The 19,206-nt window shown below is 40.4% G+C and overlaps 1 protein-coding gene across 1 annotated transcript; it reads left to right on the forward strand.

Moving 5' to 3' along the window:
- Nucleotides 1-675: 675 nt before the first annotated feature.
- On the forward strand, nucleotides 676-14,088 carry PERP (p53 apoptosis effector related to PMP22; the record flags this gene model as incomplete). The annotated part of the gene is made up of 3 exons (XM_084228101.1): nucleotides 676-889; nucleotides 10,786-10,926; nucleotides 13,862-14,088. The coding sequence occupies 3 exons, from the start codon at nucleotides 676-678 to the stop codon at nucleotides 14,086-14,088; spliced, it is 582 nt and encodes a 193-aa protein (XP_084084227.1).
- Nucleotides 14,089-19,206: the final 5,118 nt, after the last annotated feature.

The following is a 19,206-nucleotide window of genomic DNA, read 5'->3' on the forward strand; positions in this document are numbered from 1 at the left end:
CTCAGAGGAAGTGCCCGCCCTTGTCTGGGAGGGTCAGGAACACGCTTCTGGGCTCGGTCCACGCGTGGATCGCACTGCAAGCTGCGCACAGCGGAGGACCCGAACCCCTGCCTCAAAGTGCTGGACCCTGAAATATGCTATGGTTGCCAGTCAGACCCTCTCAGTCGCCGAGGGCTGCGTGTCTCCTTGGTGTTGCGCACATTAAACGTGCATATGTCTAATCACTGAGAAGAAAAACGTTTGGGGTGAGAGGATCCAGAGGCGGGGGGATGCGGCTGCCCCCTGGAGAAGCGCAGGGGGACGCAAGGCAGGTCTGACACCCCTCGCCCCCGCCCCGAGGGGCAGGCCCTGACACCCCTCCAGGCCCCAGGGCGGCGGTGCGCCCCGCTCCGGCCCGGGTTACAGCGGCCCCGCCCCGTGCAACCCGAGCCTCTCCCCGCCCTCCCGGAGCGCGCCCCAGCCCGGCGGGGCAGGTCGGGGCGGCGCGCGGTGAGTCACCGGAATCCAGGTGGGGCCCTGGCGCCGCGCCCCCGCGCCCGGCCCGGCCCGGCCCGCGTCCCTTGGGAGCCGCCTCCCGCAGCCGCTTCCCTTTTGTGGCGCGGCCCGCGCTCGCCCGCCACTCTCCGCCGCCGCCCGCCCGCCCGCGCGCTCCTCTCTCCGCGCCCGCCCGTCGACATGCTGCGCTGCGGCCTGGCCTGCGAGCGCTGCAGGTGGATCCTGCCCCTGCTCCTGCTCTGCGCCATCGCCTTCGACATCATCGCCCTGGCGGGCCGCGGCTGGCTGCAGTCGAGCGACCACATCCAGACGTCCTCACTCTGGTGGCGATGCTTTCATGAGGGCGGCGGCAGCGGGTCGCGAGAAGATGGCTGCGAGAGTCTCATGGAATACGGTGAGTGCCGCCGCCTCCGGGAAGCCCTCCGGGTGCCGCCCGGCTGGTGCCTGCGCCCTAGGAACGCCCTAGGAACGCCGGGTCCTCTGCAGCCACTGGGTGTCCAAGGGTCTGACTATGGTCAGGGGGACCTGGGTTTATTCAGGATCCTCACCCAAGTATCTATGTGATTTTAGTCAAATGATGTTATGTCTCTGACTGGCTTCTTTACAGGTAAAATGGAATGTTTTTGATTACATTTTGCCACTATTGTACTGCAATTTCTGGTCTGTTTCCCCTAATTTGAGGGCAGTCTGAAGGAAGAATTTCAATTCTAAATACGCAGAGTTTGACAATTACAAAAAAAACCCAAAAAAACAAAAAACATGTTTCACACCTGAAGCTTTAAGTGGCCCAAACCAGGCTCAACACTGCAGAAACAGGGCCCTACTTCTAGCTGTGTTTTTGTAGGGTCTTTTTGTTACCTTCAGAAGGTCATTTCAGCCGTTGAAAAAGGTTTAGTGAAGAAGGTATATTTTCTTGGGGACCTACTAATAGTCTTCCCACACCTCTGCTCTGGTTCTTAGGATTGAAATGTAAAGATTAAACGACCTTCCTTCCCTGACTTCGTTGAGTCCATTTAACTTGGACTTAATGAAAGAAACTTTCTCCACCAAAAAGCGCTCTGTCATTCACAGCTCCAGCAGTTATGACTGAGACACTGCAGTATTTTAGGCATCGGGTTAGCTCTTGTTCTCTTTTATTTGTGCCTGAAGCTCAGCATTGCTGTTTAGAGTGCTTATTTATTGTAATCTGACCTGAAATCCCCAAATCAAACACATCTACACCAGTGAAAGGCAGCTGAATTGACAAATGTAATATATTGCTGAGGAGTATTTATTTTTCCAGCATGGAGGAAGCCTTGGTGCTTCGCTTGCTGGGGACGTGACTCCAGGAGCAAATTCTTGTCTGATCTACTCCCCCACCCCCATCTCCTAACTCCCACCCCCAACAACAGTCACCCCATTCCACCCACCCCCATCCCTTATGGGTAGATGTGAAGAACTGGGGAAAAGGGTCTATTGTGATTATTGAAGTGTTGGGGGATGGGACAGTGGCGGGTTTAAGTATAAGGAAAATCTGAAGTTAAAATCCAAATTCCCCACAGAATGGGGTCTAACCAACTGAGTTCAGTAGTTTTAAATTGAGAAAAAGGCCACTCTGACTTTTGTCATTCCCTGCTGTCTCTGAATGTGTACCTTGCTGTCTCTGAATGTGCCAGGGCTTACCCCTGCTGCTTTGTGGTTCTGCAGCCCTGCCTCAGGGGCTTAGTGTTCTGTCCTATCAACTCAAAGGGTTTGGAGGTTCCCACCAAGAAATACCTCCTCCCCAAAGGAGGCATGGTCCTCCTTATCTGGTAATAAAATGTAAAGACTGTGTGAAATTCCTCTGCTTTCCTTAAAAGTCTGTGTTTAAGATACAAACACTATGTCCAGAGTGGTTTGAATTTTAGTTTTTTAAAGGGAATTGATCTCTTTGAAATAATGTAACTCAACTAGAACTTAACAGATCTGCTTAATCGTGTATGTTTTAAAACAGACTTTGACAATCATGCCTCAGTCCAAAGGCTTAATGCAGACTAAAGGAGTACTCAGAAATCCAAGGGAGAACGTTAGGCTGCCAGTGGGAGAGTGTGCCCTTGGCAGAATGTGCTGGCAGAAACGGGATCAACGCTAGACATGACCTGACCTGCCAGGCTTGCCGTCACCTAGCCCTGAAACAGGACAATGCAGTTTTTATTTCTCTTGATTTTAGGATGAACTCACCTTCTTGGGTGTGGCTTTTCCAACCTCAGACTGATACACAGTGCTTTGTATGTGGAAAAAGTAGGCATGTTTTGTTTCGCCGTGTGCTTAATTTTTTAATGAGATAGAAGTGTAAAGAAAAAGACTGATTCGTGTATCATTTAGGTTTCAATTTGATAGAAAAATTGGTTTTGGTAAGGTTCGGTTTTCCAAGTGAGTCTTCGAAAATCTATGACTACCTTCATTGTGATTTTCATGAATGGGTGGTGGCCTTAACATCCCATTTTAATTATTCCTCTGATCTTTGCAAAAATAATTAAATGCCCATAATATGTTAGACGCGGCTTTGGTTGAGACCTAGCCTAGAATCACATCCTGAATCCAGGATCCACAGTCATGAGGTGACGGTGGGAAGACGATTATGGATAGAGGCCTTCCCTGGCCATTACAGTCAAGGTGAGCTGACGTATTTATTTCACTTCCACCCCATCTGCTGGCCATGAGTCTTGGCTGGTTTTCCTCCCAGGTGTAGATCTACTCCTACATTGTAGGGAGATTGTATAGGCATCTCCAGATTGGAGATTTTTAGATAAACTCAAGAAAGTCTTGCTGAAAACATGGACAAGAGGTGGTCTTTTACCTAGAATGCAGCAAGCAGTTTACCATGCTCCCACTTATGTACAAATAATATCTTGGGTAACCAGCAGTAAGGATGGCTCTCATTAAGTAATGTCTCCATGTAGAGAATTCAGTGTGTACTTGTACAAAAAACTTCTTGATAAGTACTAGGAAGTGGAGACTATGATTTATATGTGTAACTCTTAAGAAAGTAGACTTTTTAATCAGAAAATGCTTGACCATCTGTTATCAGTTGATATTCTGAACATTAGTCTGCTCATTTTGGTATTAAAGCTTGGCTATTCCTGGCAATAATACAAAGTAATGCAGATGTTTTGATAAAGCGAAATAGCTCCTTCAAATTATGTAAAACAATATTCTTCACTGTTATTGATAGTTTTAAAAAATAATTGTGGATTACTATAGTGTCTCATTTTTCCTCATAAATGAATCCAATTATACACTGAATATTTTCTTTTACATGATCTTCACTGTCAAAACATGAAAAGAATATCTAGACATAAACATATGAAATGATCATTCAAATTTCAAATGTAAATAAAATGCAAAATTAAATTTGAATGCAGGATTTTGCATGCTATTTTTTAACTGCTGGCACCCTCTGTTTCAGTTTGAAGAATGAATAAATACATTAGGAGGCTCTTTTAAACATCACCCATCTAATCCCAAGCAAGCTCCAACTTGCCTGGGTGGAGAATAATGGAGATGAATTTATGCACTGAGAACAAATATGGGGCATCAGTATGGCTGAGTGGGGGAGCACTTGCCTTGGATCAATCTCAGAAGTGTGGAGCCCCAGTTTTACCCAAGACACACTTTAATTTTTCATGTTAAAAAATATATTTTTCAACATGAAATCAGCCTTGTATAAGTCAAAGAATCAGAATATATGAGACATTTGTTATTTGTAGTTATTTGTAGTTCTTAGGTTATTTGTTATTTGTAGTTCTTAAGTATATAAGAATTAAGAAAAATATGAAATTATTAGGTGGTCATTAGGTTAAATTCAACTTAAAGGACTTCATTTCGGATTGTGAGTTCTCTCTGTGGTCACATGTTCACGTCCCTATGTAACAAAATTAAAAGTTACTTTCAGTTGACTTTTATAATTATTATATATTTATAAATAAATTATATAAATTATTATATAAATATAAATTATATATAATATATAAAAGTGTATATATTCACATAAAATATTGAACTCTAAAAACCAGTGATCTAGCCCAATAGACTCCACATTTGTTGCATTTAGCAGTCATCACCCAAGAGCCTCCATCCCTTTTTTGAGACCTGATTTATTTCTGCACAATAAATGGGCACAAACTTCTAGATTATTAGATTAGGAAGGAATAAGAAGACACAACATTGCAAAATAATGTTACTGCAATTAAAAACAAAGAACACACCTGATCCTACTTTCTCCACCCTCATCAAGACACCCATGACCAATAGATCCAACCTGCTTTCCTTTACCCAACTTAATTCAGGGCCTGAACAAAGCTATTTGTTTAACGGTACTTCTCTTTTACCAGTGGGACTGCCATGAGCGTCCCTGTAAATTCTACTTTCCATCTTCCTTCCATCTGTCCAGCTTTCAAAGACTTGAGAGCAGATTCTAGTTATCTAGTCTGATTTCAAGGAATAGTATTGTTTTCCCACCTACCTATGTCCGCTGGCTTCCCCACTCCTACACTACAAGACCATAAGGGGTAAAGCATCACAGCCTTGTGGAAGCACATTGGTCAGTGGTTATCATCTGGCTCAGTTTCAGGAGCAAATGGAGTGCGGGTAAGGAATCTCACACCCGCGGTGGAATGCTCTTCCTGGGACTCTGCCATTGCTCCCTTATGCCTCTCTTTTACTGCCTTCAAAAATTTCTGCAAAATCACTTCTTTCTATATAGATTTTTGGGGAGGCTGTTAGAAGTTGTGCTCAAAGTAGCAGAGACCACCAGCATCAGCATTATCTGAGAGGTTGCTGGGCATTCCATGTCTCAGATCCCTCTTCCTCAGAGTCCCAAGCACCATTGCGGCTCAGAGCCCTGGCCCACAGTACTGCACACTGCCTCCTGATTGACTGCAGCCGTCTGTTTGAATATACCATCACACCCACCCCACCCCTTATATTTATTTGTACGGGGGATCTTGGTTATTTCTTAACTCTAACTTTATCCAGTGTTCAGTTCTGCCTGTGCATGATGTAGAGAACCTTATAGAAACAATATGAAGAAATCTAATGGTTAGATTCACTAGATGGGGGCTTCTGTATTGTTAATAGAGGAATCTTTGTCATGGAATGGGAGCCTGCTCTAACTGGGTGACAAATTGATAACTGCAGCACACTGAGTGATGGACTAGGCCACAGATTGTGTCCATCTGTGAAGTTAAGGATTCATGGAGCAAATGCATTAAAAGATACTAACTTTGGGGTAGGGGTATTAGTGACAGTCCTAAAGTGTTACCAAGTGTTAAAAATATTAACAATGTTCTCCTTGTCTTAACATTTTTTTTTCTCTTTACAAGCTTCAGTTTGATTTATGATTTCTAGCTTGACATTCAAGGTATTTTTTTTGGCTCCTTTCTTTATCTGTTGACCTCACTGGTCTTTTCCCAGCGGCATTTGCCTTGTGATATTCTATTTTCATATGTCACCACTGCAAAAAAAAAAATCGTATTCTTCCTCATACAGAAAGCTTTAAAATATTTCAGCATTTTATTAGTGACATTTGAATGGTTTTCATGCTGTTGACTTAATGTTGAATCCTTGCTACCAAAAGCACAATTGGATAAGCTGTTCTTCATCTAAAAAGATCTTTAAAGACTGTCACTTAAAGTGTATTTACAATGCTGTTGGTTTCTTTGATAACATGCCTTCTCCAGTGCACTTAGAAAGTAAACTGAGGACATGATAGATTATGTATATAAAACACCAATTTGATTCTCCCGTAAGGACACAAAACAAACACCCAAAAAATTCCTACAGAGGAGCACAGCATCTCTTTACCTGAAGTACTATTTGCTTTTGTGACATCAATTCAGAGAATGATAATTGACTATGAGAATCCTCCCTGATCTTCCTACACACACACACACACACACACACACAGCCATGGTTAGAATAAACTTCAATCTATAAAATAATAATGGACAGACTTGTCTTCAAAATAAAAATAGATATTCTGCCTTTAAGAATTAAGGACCAGGGGCCTCCCTGGTGGTGCAAGGAATTAAGACACAGCCTATGAAGCTATCCGCAGCCACTGCAGCACGAGTTCGATCCCCGGCCAGGGAGCTACCCACATGGTGCAGCAGACCTCTCCTGACTCACTCGCTGCTCCCCTCAGCAGTCTATTTTGGTCATTCTGCCTGTTCTGTTCCCCACTCTGTCTCTGGTGAGTCCTCTCACACCCCACACCTCTGGACTGTACCCCAGTTCTTGTATGCATAAATAATCTTAAAAAAAAGAATTAAGGACCATCTGTTGAATCATACATAAGTAGCATAAGGGCATGTTTTAAAAACGGATATTTTCCACAACAAAAATAACTTTAGACTCAGAGAAATATGGTGGGAAGGAAGTAGAAAGTGGGTAGAGGGGTAATGGTGAACAGTACTGGAGCTACGGTGGTGGGCACAGTGTGTTAGTTAAATCAAATTGGGAAGATCTAGTCCCTAAACATATAGTATTATAAGCCAATGGTAAATCAATAAACATGTTACCAAAAAAACTGATGTTTTCCATTGGTGTTGATAATATGATCTCATTTAGACTATGGTACTACATAAAAATATAAATAGCTCCTGAAAGGGTTGGGCAGATTTGTGGATCTTATACTCATAGAGTAGTTGAGACCAAAGTTACTTAGGTACAGACTCATTTTAACTTTTTAAAGTGTATGTCATGGAGACCAGTCCGGTGGAAAGTCCACATAATCTTTCCCCTTCTTGGGCAGACTATCAGGCTGGGAGGAACCTGCTCAGCTCTGGTAGGGTCCAGCTCATCATTTTTAAAACAAAATTGTCATTGATGTGAGAAGTCACCTTACTTGTTATTCATCAGCCAGGATCTTCAAAAGGATGCCAAGATTTCTGTCTGAAATGATAGTGAAGTGATTCATAGTGGGTGTTTCCAAGCTGCTGGAGCAGGTTGTACAGGTTCTACTTCCAACACTGCCTTTCTCAAGATAAAGTGTTGCTTAATTCTATTTTGATTTTCTTTAGGCTCAGCATTTTAAATAAGGAAGACATGAAGTGGGTTGATTTAACAAAGCCTAGGAAAAGTTCTAAAATGCTCTGTCGATGTTTACTACTTGGCTTTCCGTTAGGTGAATTGGTGTATTTTTTTTTAATTCCTTTCAAGTTCTTAGAACTAAGAAATTTCACTAATGTGAAATTACACATTAGCTATAATGTGGAGGGAGCAGTAATAGCAATGATCTGTTTCTATTACTCTTCCTCCACTGAACAGGCAAAAATATCACTATTACCCTTTATAGCACCATCATCCATGATTTATTTAGCTATACTTTAAAAATCTTCATCTGAGATTGTCAAAGTTTGGCTATTGAAATATGTTCCTGGTTAGGATGTTTTATTGAAAACTCACGTTCTGCTGTGCAATTGATCTTCATTATGTTTACATCCCTCTGCACGCATCTATCAATTGCCTTTCATGGCATAGTTTCAGCCTGCGAACTCAGCTTAAGAGGAAAAATCAGTTTCTGTTTGTTTGAATTTAATAATTAGATTTGATTAAACAATGGCAATGGCCATACAAAATGGTAGAAAATGAAACTATACTCCATGGTGGTGGGTCATCACTGAAAGTTACATGATCCTTTCTGGTAGTGTAGATTAATTAACAATTTTAGTTTTTCGCAAACTTTAGTTTGGATGTAAGAAATACTGGAAAATGCAGATTCCTGCCACTAATTCTAGAGCCCTGGTTTAGCAGGTCTGGAGGGAGGTACAAGAATCTGTATTTTTAATAAGCACCTCTGGTGATTTTGAGTGTGGACTCTAAGCAACATTTTGAGCTGGTCAGATTAAAGTTTTTTCCAAAGCGCAGTCCCTTCTCTTGTGAAAGTTTCCTCACTTGAAGGACAAGGCAAGAGGGAGAAAGAAGATTGACTAAATATCCCATTTTTGGCTTTATTTCTATTTCTAAAATAAAACTTCACTATTTTCCCTTGTCCCTAAAATCTCTCATTGATCTGACAAGAAGAGCCAGAGAGTTTGGAGGAAGGCAATAGAAGCTGTGATACAAAATTTGGTCGACTCACATACTGGCTCAGCCCCATCCTGACCAAGGCCACTCAGGGGTAATTTGTGGGAAAACCTAGAGTTTCTGAGACCTATAAAAATGTGTCTTCTCCTTAATAACTTATATGCCCTAGTCATTCAGGAATCTGGAGAAAGATTTGGAGAGAGCATGGAAACTGGAAAAGGGCACTAGGGGTCATAGCTTGGGTTTGTCTATGGCAGGTTATAGGTGAAGCTATGCCCACAGAGGGTCACTTAGGAACAATCTTTCGTGATGGTGCCGAACCTTGTGATTAGAATCAATGATAACTTGAGGTATTGGAGAAAAGCTAGGCAAACACGAAGAACTTTCTGTACCGGGAGGGTGGGAGAATTGCGAGCTCCATGACTTCTCACACAAGAATTCTCGTGCTCACAATAACCTTGAAATAAGGCATGTTCAACCCTGGTTATATGTTCACACCAACAGTGGCTCGTAGGTGGCAGAGGCAGCCAGACAAGGTCCAGCTGGCTTCACAGCCCTTGCTCTTTCACTTCTGTCATGTCTTTGTTTGACTTCGAGCAGTCAAATGACCTAGAATTCATTGAGGGTAATTTGTCACAGTACATGTGAAAGCAGGGCAGATGTCACATGTCTCTCCTTTTAAAATGCAAAAAAGAGTAATAAATCAAGAGTGTGTGCTCGGCCGTTATGAATGAATGGAGGGATAAATGAAATATGGAATGCCACACAATAGAATATTTTTTGGCTATAAAAAGGACCTATGTACTGATCATGCTGCAACATGGGTGAACCTTGGAAACATATGAAGTGAAAGAAGACAGTCATGAAATGCCCTATAGAGTATGATTCCTTTCAAGTGAAATGTCCAGAATAGGCAAATGTGTAAAGACAGAAAGTAGGTAAATTGTTGCCAGAAGCTAAAGAAAGGGGAATGGGGAGTGACTGGTTATAGGTGTGGGGTTTCTGTTTGGGACATAAAAAATTTTGAATGGTAAGTGGTGATGAGCTCACATTTGGGGACCACAGTAGAAACCACCAAAGTGTACACTCAGAATGCATATTTTGGTATGTAAATGATATCTCAAACAGTCTTACTCTGGATTCAGTCAGGCTAGAAATCAAAGTCTGCTTAAACTCCTACAGCTGTGTGATGATGGGCAGACTGTTTGAATTCTCAAAACCATACTATATGATAACATCTTCCCTGAAGAAACGATAATATTAAAAAGCCATTGTGAGGGGTCAGTGAGCTAAGGCACATCGTGTTGTTAGCCTCATGCCTGGCCTGCAGCAGTTCCTAAAGATCAGTTATAACCTCCAGAGAGAGGTGGTGCAATTGTATGGGAAATATTAAAATAAAAAAAATTTAAAATAAATAAATAAATAAAAAGCTAGCGTGGGGTGAGCAGTGGGGGTTTTGGACAGGAATCATTAACCTGTGTCTCATAGCTCCCCCGTTTTCTCCAAGTCTGGAGTCAAATGTCATAGGGCTTATGTAGCTATTTTATAATTAATTTTCTTACATCATTGTTAATTTTTCATGTAGATCTTCAAACCTAGAACTTAATTTCCACCTCACCCTGATTGCTTCAGGGCCAATATCAATAATAAAGTGCTGTGGTACAATAAGTTCTGAATCCTTCAGAAGTTAAAATCTAGGCAAAAATTTAAAAGGTTGTTTGTACCTAACTTGTTATAAAAAAAAGTCGTATCTGCTTTACAATTAAATTGTTTTATTTTAGACCTCTGCATAGTCCTATGTTTTCAATGATTAGTTTTGCATAGAACCAAACATTAATACAGAATAAAGATCCTCTAAAGGTATTTGAAACATTTCCTAAGGAGATTATAATTTGGATTGCTTAATAGCAAATGTATTTGTTATGGTGGTGGTGTGTTAGAGCTCGAGTGAACCCTCTAAATGTACCTGCTCATATAGCCCATTTATTAAATGAGAAGTAATTCCATGAAGTTTAGCTTTCACTTCAGAGAGGTGAACATTTGCCTAGGAATGGAGAGAGCATTACAACATGGCAGCCTATTGGTCTCCTACCCTTGAAATATGGAGCTACTTAAGTGTTGTTGAAAACTGTCCTTCCATCCAAATATAATTTGAAAGAGGGAGAAAGAAAACTGTTGATACTTTGAGAGTGATTTTTCAGTTTGGCACATCTGTCTCATTAATCGCTGTTCTTTTGCCTGCAGCGTGGGGAAGGGCGGCCGCCGCCATGCTCTTCTGCGGCTTCATCATCCTGGTCATCTGTTTCATCCTCTCCTTCTTTGCTCTCTGCGGACCCCAGATGCTGGTCTTCCTGAGAGTGATTGGTGGTCTCCTGGCCCTGGCTGGTAAGGCTGTGTCAGCGATTCCTCATCCACACATACAGTGCACATCAATGTCACAATGTCCACAAGGAAGGTCCATGACAGTAACACCTCCTGGCCTGTTCTGAGAAGATGCATCACCATGGGCAGAAGTAGCAGAGAGATGAGTTTTAAGACATCTCAGATAGTATTCTTTGCTCCCCTTCCCAGTGAGCTTCCCCCCTTCCATGCTGGGTGGGGTCTTAGGTGACCCCATGTTTAGTCACCTGACACTGATAATGTTCAGTGACACCTCTACCCTGAGGGCCTAGGGCTGTGTCAGTCTTGATGGGGCAGTGTCCCCATCAAAGTAGTCCCAGGGCAGGCCCCATGCTAAGAGGATTAGAAAATCCCTGAACCATTTCACTTGTTGAAGAAGGTTTGAGATCTTAAGCTGGGGTGGGTCCTGGAAGGGTTTTCTGTAGTCAATGTTGGACCCTCGGGAGGGGTCAGGTCTGGAATTGGCTCAGGGCAGCAGAGAGTCAATGCCAGGGGCACAGGAAACATAGTCATGCTCAGAGCTGGGACTCAGAGTAAATATGTGCGAACAAGAAAGCATTTTGCTAAGACAAGCAAGCTTGACATACAAGGACAGATATTTGGGCCTCCCTGGTGGCTCAGGGGTTATAGTCTGAGTACTACCAAGCTATCACCTAGCAGCACAAGTTCACTCCCTGGCCAGGGAGCTAACCCACATGGCACAGCAGACCTCTCCTGTCTTGCCCATTGCTCCCCTCAGCAGTGTATTTCGGTAGATCTGCCTGTTCTGCTCCCCACTCTGTCTCTGGTGAATCCTCTCACTCCCCTCATCTCTCCCCTACACCTCAGTTCTTATATGCATAAATAAAAATAAATCTTTTTTTTTTAAAAAAAAAGGACAGATATTTTATGATTCCATTTATATGTGTTACCAGGAGTAGGCAAATTCTTAGAGAAAGAAAGCAGAGTAGAGTTGGAAGGCTGATCTGTTTATCAGGGAGGGGATAATAGATAGCTATGGTTTATGTGGGAGATGTTGAAAAAATTTTAACTATAAGATAGTGGTGATGGTTGCACAATATCACGAATGTATTTAATGCCACTGAATCATACACTTGAGAAATGATTGAACTGATAAGTATATTGTATGTAATTTACAACTTAAAAAAATTTCTAGTTAAACTCTTATCATCTCAATGTTAAAACATTAAGATCTAGTAATGGCCATCTCAAGTTGACAGGGTGCAAGAGTTATTGTACAGAAAACTGGTTCCAGTAAGCTTGAACATATCAGCAGTTTAATGGTCCTGCTTAATCCTCTGTTCTCATTTCACAACTTCATAGTCATCTCCTTTAGACACGTAGAATGGGAACCTTTTATAGAAGAATAAAAGGTCTAAAAATCTTAATGCATTTTTAGTGGTGATCATGTTTAATAAGATCTACCTTGATTCTTAAAATATATTTCACAGGAACAGTGATTTTTAATTATAAATGCAAATGTTGTTGGGTTAAAATAGAAAAATTAAATATTGATACAATTTAGATTTTGCAGAATTTGATCTAAGTCATAAGAATTTCATGTATGATGAAACAAAACACACACTATTTGACATTTATTCCTGGGCAAATTAGAGAACAACATAGAGAAGGACTATTTGTGTGTCTTACATAGGATTTTGCAGTAAATGACAAGCTTAACTAGTAACAGTTTGCCATTCAAAGTATGTAAGCAAAGTATATAAGTAGCAGAGAAATATTTAAGATCTCAACAAGATCCCCCTTCATAAATCATCAGAGAAGAGGATCATTGTGGTTGGATTCAGAAATAAAAGCAACAAATCAAGACGTGGAAATATCTACAATTTTTCTAGCAATTGAAAAAAGAAAAAGAAAAAAAACTACTTTTGGGTACATCTGTGAAGCTAGTAAAAAAAATTAAGATGAAAGAAAAAAATGGTAGTGTACTACATTCCTGGGGGCATAACCAGCTGGTTTCTCTTTGCAGAAAGTCATGCTTTAATGTGAAAAGAACTAAAATCTGTTCATACCCTTTGACGTGGCAATGTACATATGAAATATTAAATTTTAGAAAATGCAGAACATAGGATAGCATGTATACACTCACTATAGCTTTATAGAATTAGGCATCATCATTGAAAAAGCATAGAAGAACAAAGTTCTGTTTTCAAAGTTGCCTAAAATGTTGAACCAATGATTGGTAATAATTGTAATAATAGGTTTCATACTAAAGAGTAGAAAAATCTGCTTGACCTGTGTTTTCCCTCTTACACTTCCCGGAAGCACTGTGATAGTCTTCCTTTTATTTCCTCCCCCCAGGCTGGAATGTTCTTCTCCATACCCTCCACCTCTCCATTTCTATTTAGCCTTCAGATTCTTCTGTAGACTTTTCTAGTGATTCTTCACATGAACCATTCATAACACTAGTTTGTTGTTCACTTAGTCATTTATTGAATGGATATTCCAAATATGTACTATTGACTATCACCTCTGAGTCATATGTGTGTATCTGCATGTTTATATGCAGATATCTATATTATATCTGCTAACACTAAAATATTGCCTATATATTTGGCATAGGAAATACAAAGGTTAAAAGTCAAACTCTGCTGTCCTTTCTATTGTATACAGTTTCTCACTTTTTACTTTAGTATATGTAATGCTTACACATGTGATTCTCTAGTTGTTTTCTGTCTGTCTGTCTGTCCTATATTTAGTATTCCACTCAGTAGAACTATCTTTTTACCCACAACAGGCAATAACCTTTGTTGGGTCATGATTAACTGGATTCCCCCAATCCCTTTCACTGGTGTTGGTCAGTTGGATTTAAGACTTAATTTAAAGCAAAAACTTTGTGGAAGAGGGAGTTAATCTGCTGCTACCATGTATTCATACACTGGGATTTTTTTCTTCCCTTTAGCTGTGTTCCAGATCATCTCGCTGGTAATTTACCCAGTGAAGTACACACAGACCTTCAACCTTCATGCCAATGCTCTTGTCACCTACATCTATAACTGGGCCTATGGCTTTGGGTGGGCAGCCACAATTATCCTGATTGGCTGTGCCTTCTTCTTCTGTTGCCTCCCGAACTACGAAGATGACCTCCTGGGCAATGCCAAGCCCAGGTACTTCTATACGTCCGCCTAAGTTCAGGAGTGAGTGGAAGACATCTCTGCTGCCACAATGGATTCCAGAGGAAGAAACTGTTTTCCTATAACATTGAATCTAATTGGGGACCAGTGTTCCTTTAAATAAACTAGTCAGAATGCTAAAATAATTTTGGAAAAAAATATTTCTTAAATGGCATAATAGTTTCATATTCATCTTTTATATGTTTTGTAGAATTGACTTCTTTTAACTAGTTACCTATGACATACAGTATTGCCTTATATGTATCATACCATTTATACTGCATTTATAAAAGAACAGTGATAGGAAATTTGCCACTTTATAAGGTAAAAATGAGAAAATTTCAAAGATTGAAGTAATCCGATCACATTTGTATCTTTCCCAGGTGGTATGAGCTGGGTCTAATTAGGGTTAAAGAAAAGGAGATACTGATAAAAATAGACAGTGACCAAATATTGTAAGAGAAATACAAAAAATAATTTTTTTTCCAAGCCTTAAGCTGTTTAAGAAAAGTAAAACAGTCTCCTAAGTGTATATCATTTATGAGAACTTCCAATTAATATCTTGACTTTTTGTTAGCCTCACATGAACTTGATAAGTCATCTGGGAAAGTACTCTTTCATGGCCAAAGTCTATGGCAGTAGTAAGGACTCCTTTTGTAGTGAAATGTTAAGATGGAATTTTCTCTTTTAAGTGGTTTATAGGACTGGGTGTGGGAAAATGCTATAATAATAAATATGTACTGTTTTGTGTCCATGTGATCAGGGCCAGTGTAGACTGGATTAAAATGTGTACCAGTTGTAATTTAGCATGGCTCGACAGATATGCTTATATTGTGCAGTAAAGGTAAACAGATTTAACAGAAAAGTGGCTTGAATTGCCAATGCAGGTTTAACTGGGCTCTGATCATAGAGACACTTCCAATACAGCTTCCAATAGATTGCAACTGTAAGCAAAAGCATAGTGTTAAAAACCTGGTCTTCCTTGGTCAACAGATTTAAAATATCTGATGTAAAACATGCAATAGGAGAATTCAGGGATGTGAATTTCTCTAAATAGCAAATATATATCACATGAATTATTATTTTTGTACCATTTGTACTTTCATAATGAAAACCAATTCATTTTATATCACAAATTATTATTTTGTTAGTTGAAGGATAAGCAACTGTTTTCATTATGGAATTTTCCCAATAAACCAGGTATTCTAATCTTGTTTCTAGTTTGTAGTTTTTTGGTTTGGCTTTGGTTTTTCAAGTCTGGGGAAGGGAATTTTTTTTTTTAAGTGTTTTGAGTGTGGGAGTAAAAGCTTTGGATAAAATGAAAAGTTGTCTTTTCTTCCATTGTAAAGGTCTTGCTCATTTTACATGTCCAGTAACTTTAAAATGAAATTTAATGGATGATATAGTGGCGTACTCCCTGAACTTCTTTCTCAATGAACAATACCCCCTACACAACCATCCATCCAGTGCTGCCACCAGAGTAAAATGGACTAAGACTTTTGATGGGTCCAGATGCCAGGGACTGTTTGTGTGGTTTATTAGCTGGAGGTTCAATCTACTCTCATCTTTGGTGTGCAGCTTCCTCCTAGTGAAAGGATCTTTTTCATTCAGGAAGTGGGGCAAAAAACAGTCTCCCCCACTCCTTTCCTCCATTTGGTAGTTTGTTTCCACTCTTGGTCATGGGTCAATTTTCTACTGTACGTGTTAAGTGTGAAGGACAGTAGAGTGGCATGGTTGGAGAACAGAGACATGTCTTGGTGTTTCTTTTGGTCATTTGGTTCTTAGTGGGAATTTTTCTTCCACGCTTCCCAAAATATGAGGTCAACAGTTCTCACCATTAATTCAGTCTGGGTGATTATTTATACCCAAATTAAAAAAAAAAAATCTATGACAGGTGGAGGATTTCAAGTGGTATTTAGTAATGTTCAAAAATCATCATCTAAAATAAAAACACAAGTAATTCCACAAGATAATAGATTTCTAGAGATTAAGAAACTAGATCTAAAATATCTAGAGATTCTCTCCTTATACGTGAAAATAATTCTCAGATGCAAGTTTCTCTAAAGCATCTATGCTTTGACTTTGGATTCTATCAACTTTTATCAACTTCTTCCCCTCCTTGATAAGTAACACGAGATAGATTAATGATGCACATTTAGGAAAAATACTATATCCAAGGATCGATGAACTGATAGAACAGAGGCATTTCAACCCGAGGCTTTTGTGTTAAAGACACACGAAGCATCATCACTTTGGTCAAGATGTTTCACTTCTTCCAGTGTAGAGATTCCACTTGTGGACTCACATTCACCAGACACCTTTATGTCATTAACAGGGCAGGAGATTCCAAGAACTCTATAGAGCAAAGAAAAATTTGGCTGATCAACTGTCTGAAGACTAACAACACATTGCATGAGCTTTCCCACAGTAAAGCTGAGGTGGTTTTTGGCTCTGTAATTATCTTGAGTCCCCACCCTTTAAATAAGCAGTTGTAGGTTCCCAAACAATTATCTCATGCTCAGACTCTAAGTAGTCAGATATGCTAAGTGCCATGTACTGTTGAATGTAACAAAGAAGTAATATGTTGAGCTCTTTGGGTTGTCACACAAGTTAACTATGGAGTGTAATTACTTCTAGCTTCAAAAACCCTATACTGCAGGGTGACAATAAAATCCCATAGGCTTTCCTTTTTTAAGGAAATGAAAACAATGGAAAAATAGAGTCATCATAACTTAATTAGGTTGATTGTTGCTGTGAACGCCCACTAACAGGCAGCCCTATTAATTAATACAATAAACAGGAATGCTGAATTGACTTGTTTTGCTTTTCTAGCATACCTAAAAAAGCATATTTAAGACTCATCCCAAGGTTGGATCCTGCTGATGTGCAGGCTTGCGCAATTCATTGTTCTATTGGTCTCATAGCCTCACCTGTTAATTGATTGCAAATGATCCCTTTTCCTTCAAAATTCTCTGATCCAGTGCATTTGTATGTGTATCCGTGCATCTGTTCATTTACTCTAATATTCTTGGGAAAGGTAAAGATGGTCAAGTGGTGCTATTTTTTGTTTCTTTATTAAATTGATTTCCATAACTAGAGACAATGATTAAAATCTTAATTTTGTGATGGAATTTTTTTCTTTCATTGAAAACAGAAAAATATTCCTTTAGTTGGAAGCACCACTAAAGGGGTGCATATAAACTCCATTGTAAGCACAAGTATCCCTAAATCTTAAAAGAAAAAACTTTTTGTATTTTGGGTTCTGATTCAAGATGGTGAAAAGGATTCTACTCAATAATCACTTCTGGCCAATATAGAAAAAACTGCAGAATAGCAAACAAGTACCAGAGGGAATACAGTCGTAATGCAAGAATGATCTACTACAGAGATTTTGTCAAACTTCTGGAAGATGAAAAATGAGTGACATTGTCAAGAGTGCCACCCAAAATAAACTCAAGTTGGCTGTCAGGGAAATAACAGCTGTGCTGCTTGACAAGTGCCAAAGAGATGCCAAATGTAAAGTTGGCAGGAAACAGAGTAGGTATGGAGAAGGAGGAGGGTGTCAATCAGGGGGATTACTCAGACGTCTGCACCATCAGGAGGTTGCCAGTTGGCCAAATCTCCCCTTCTTCCACCTGCAACTTACAGAGTGGAACAACCACCTAAAGTATTTACCTATAGACAAAACCCAAAGCTGATGATCATACTAAATAGCATGCTTTTCTAAGTGCTTCCCAAGTATTAACCCACATAAACCTCACCTAGATCCTCCAGTGCAGATTTAATTATTCTTAATAATTCAGTGAAGAAATGGAAACATAGGAATGTGAAGTAACTTTCTCTGGGATCAGACAGGTAGTAGATAATGACAGTAATAATAGAAACAAGACTCAGGGTGTGCTATTGTTTGGTGCAGCAGCAGAGGAGAGTAGGGGTTAGTCCCATGTGATGATCCTAGGCTGTCCTTTCCTCCCAGTATGCTGGTGTGGATCCCTCAACCCCTTCATGTCTGACTCTCCAGGAGAATTCTCACTTGCTAGTATGTTTGGGGGCTAACGTATAATGGAGTGAAAAACAGAAAAGGAGCAATCAGATGTGTACAGAGTTAAGGCTAGTTGGGTGTGTTTCTTTGAGGAGAGTTGTCGAGAGAGGAGGTAATTAAAGGAAATGAATTGCAAAGAGTAAAAAGGACTAAGAAAATCTACTTTTAGGATGTAACCACTTTCACTGTGTGGGTTCTGAAATGAGTTTTATGTGGGGCCACCTTCTTTTGGAACTCTACTCTGTGCCAGGGCCCTGTGAGTCATTACTTCATAACATCCCAGGTATAGGGGCCTCCCTGGTGCCAGATGGGGTTAAAAGCAGCACTGTGAAGCTATGCACAGCCATTGCCACACGAGTTCGATCCCTGGCCATGGAGGTGACCCATATGGTGCAGCAGACCTCTCCTGTCTCACCTGCTGCTCCCCTCAGCAGTGTATTTCAGTGGATCTTCCTGTTCTGTTCCACACAAGTTAATTATTTAGCCCTCCAACTCCACCCCACAAATCTTCAAATAAAATAGAGCAGATAGGAGTGAAGTTGATTACATCCGGGGAAGACCTTGTGACCTTGTTTCCTGAGAAGCAATTGTCTGAATTTCTTCCAATACCTTGAGTGTAGGTAGAAGAGACAAGTAAACATTTTTGATGTCTTCTAATACTTAATTCCCTCCTGAAGCAAGAAAAAAATTAAACGAATACTAACTAAATCTTAACAGGAATTCAAACATTTTTGAAATCTAAATTGCTATGAAGCCGAGAGGATGGAACAAGTACATTTCCTACAATGTTCAGTAAGGCCATGGGCACCACCACAGAGGCTGCTGTCCGTGCTTTGGTAGGTAGGGACGAAGAATTTCATTTCCAGCTCTCACTTTGGAGCTCCCTCTTCTACTCCTCGCTCCTGCAAGCACTACTTTTTTTATTTTTTTAAAGATTTATTTATTGATGCATACCAGAGCTGGGGTACAGGCCAGAGGTGCAAGAGGTGTGGGGGGTGAGAGGACTCATCAATGACAGAGTGGGAAACAGAACAGGCAGACTTACTGAAATACACTGCTGAGGGGAGCAGCAGCGATACAGAAGAGGTCTGT

This window comes from Talpa europaea (genome assembly GCF_964194135.1).
Source record: "Talpa europaea genome assembly, chromosome: 2".
Taxonomy (NCBI): Eukaryota; Metazoa; Chordata; class Mammalia; order Eulipotyphla; family Talpidae; genus Talpa; species Talpa europaea.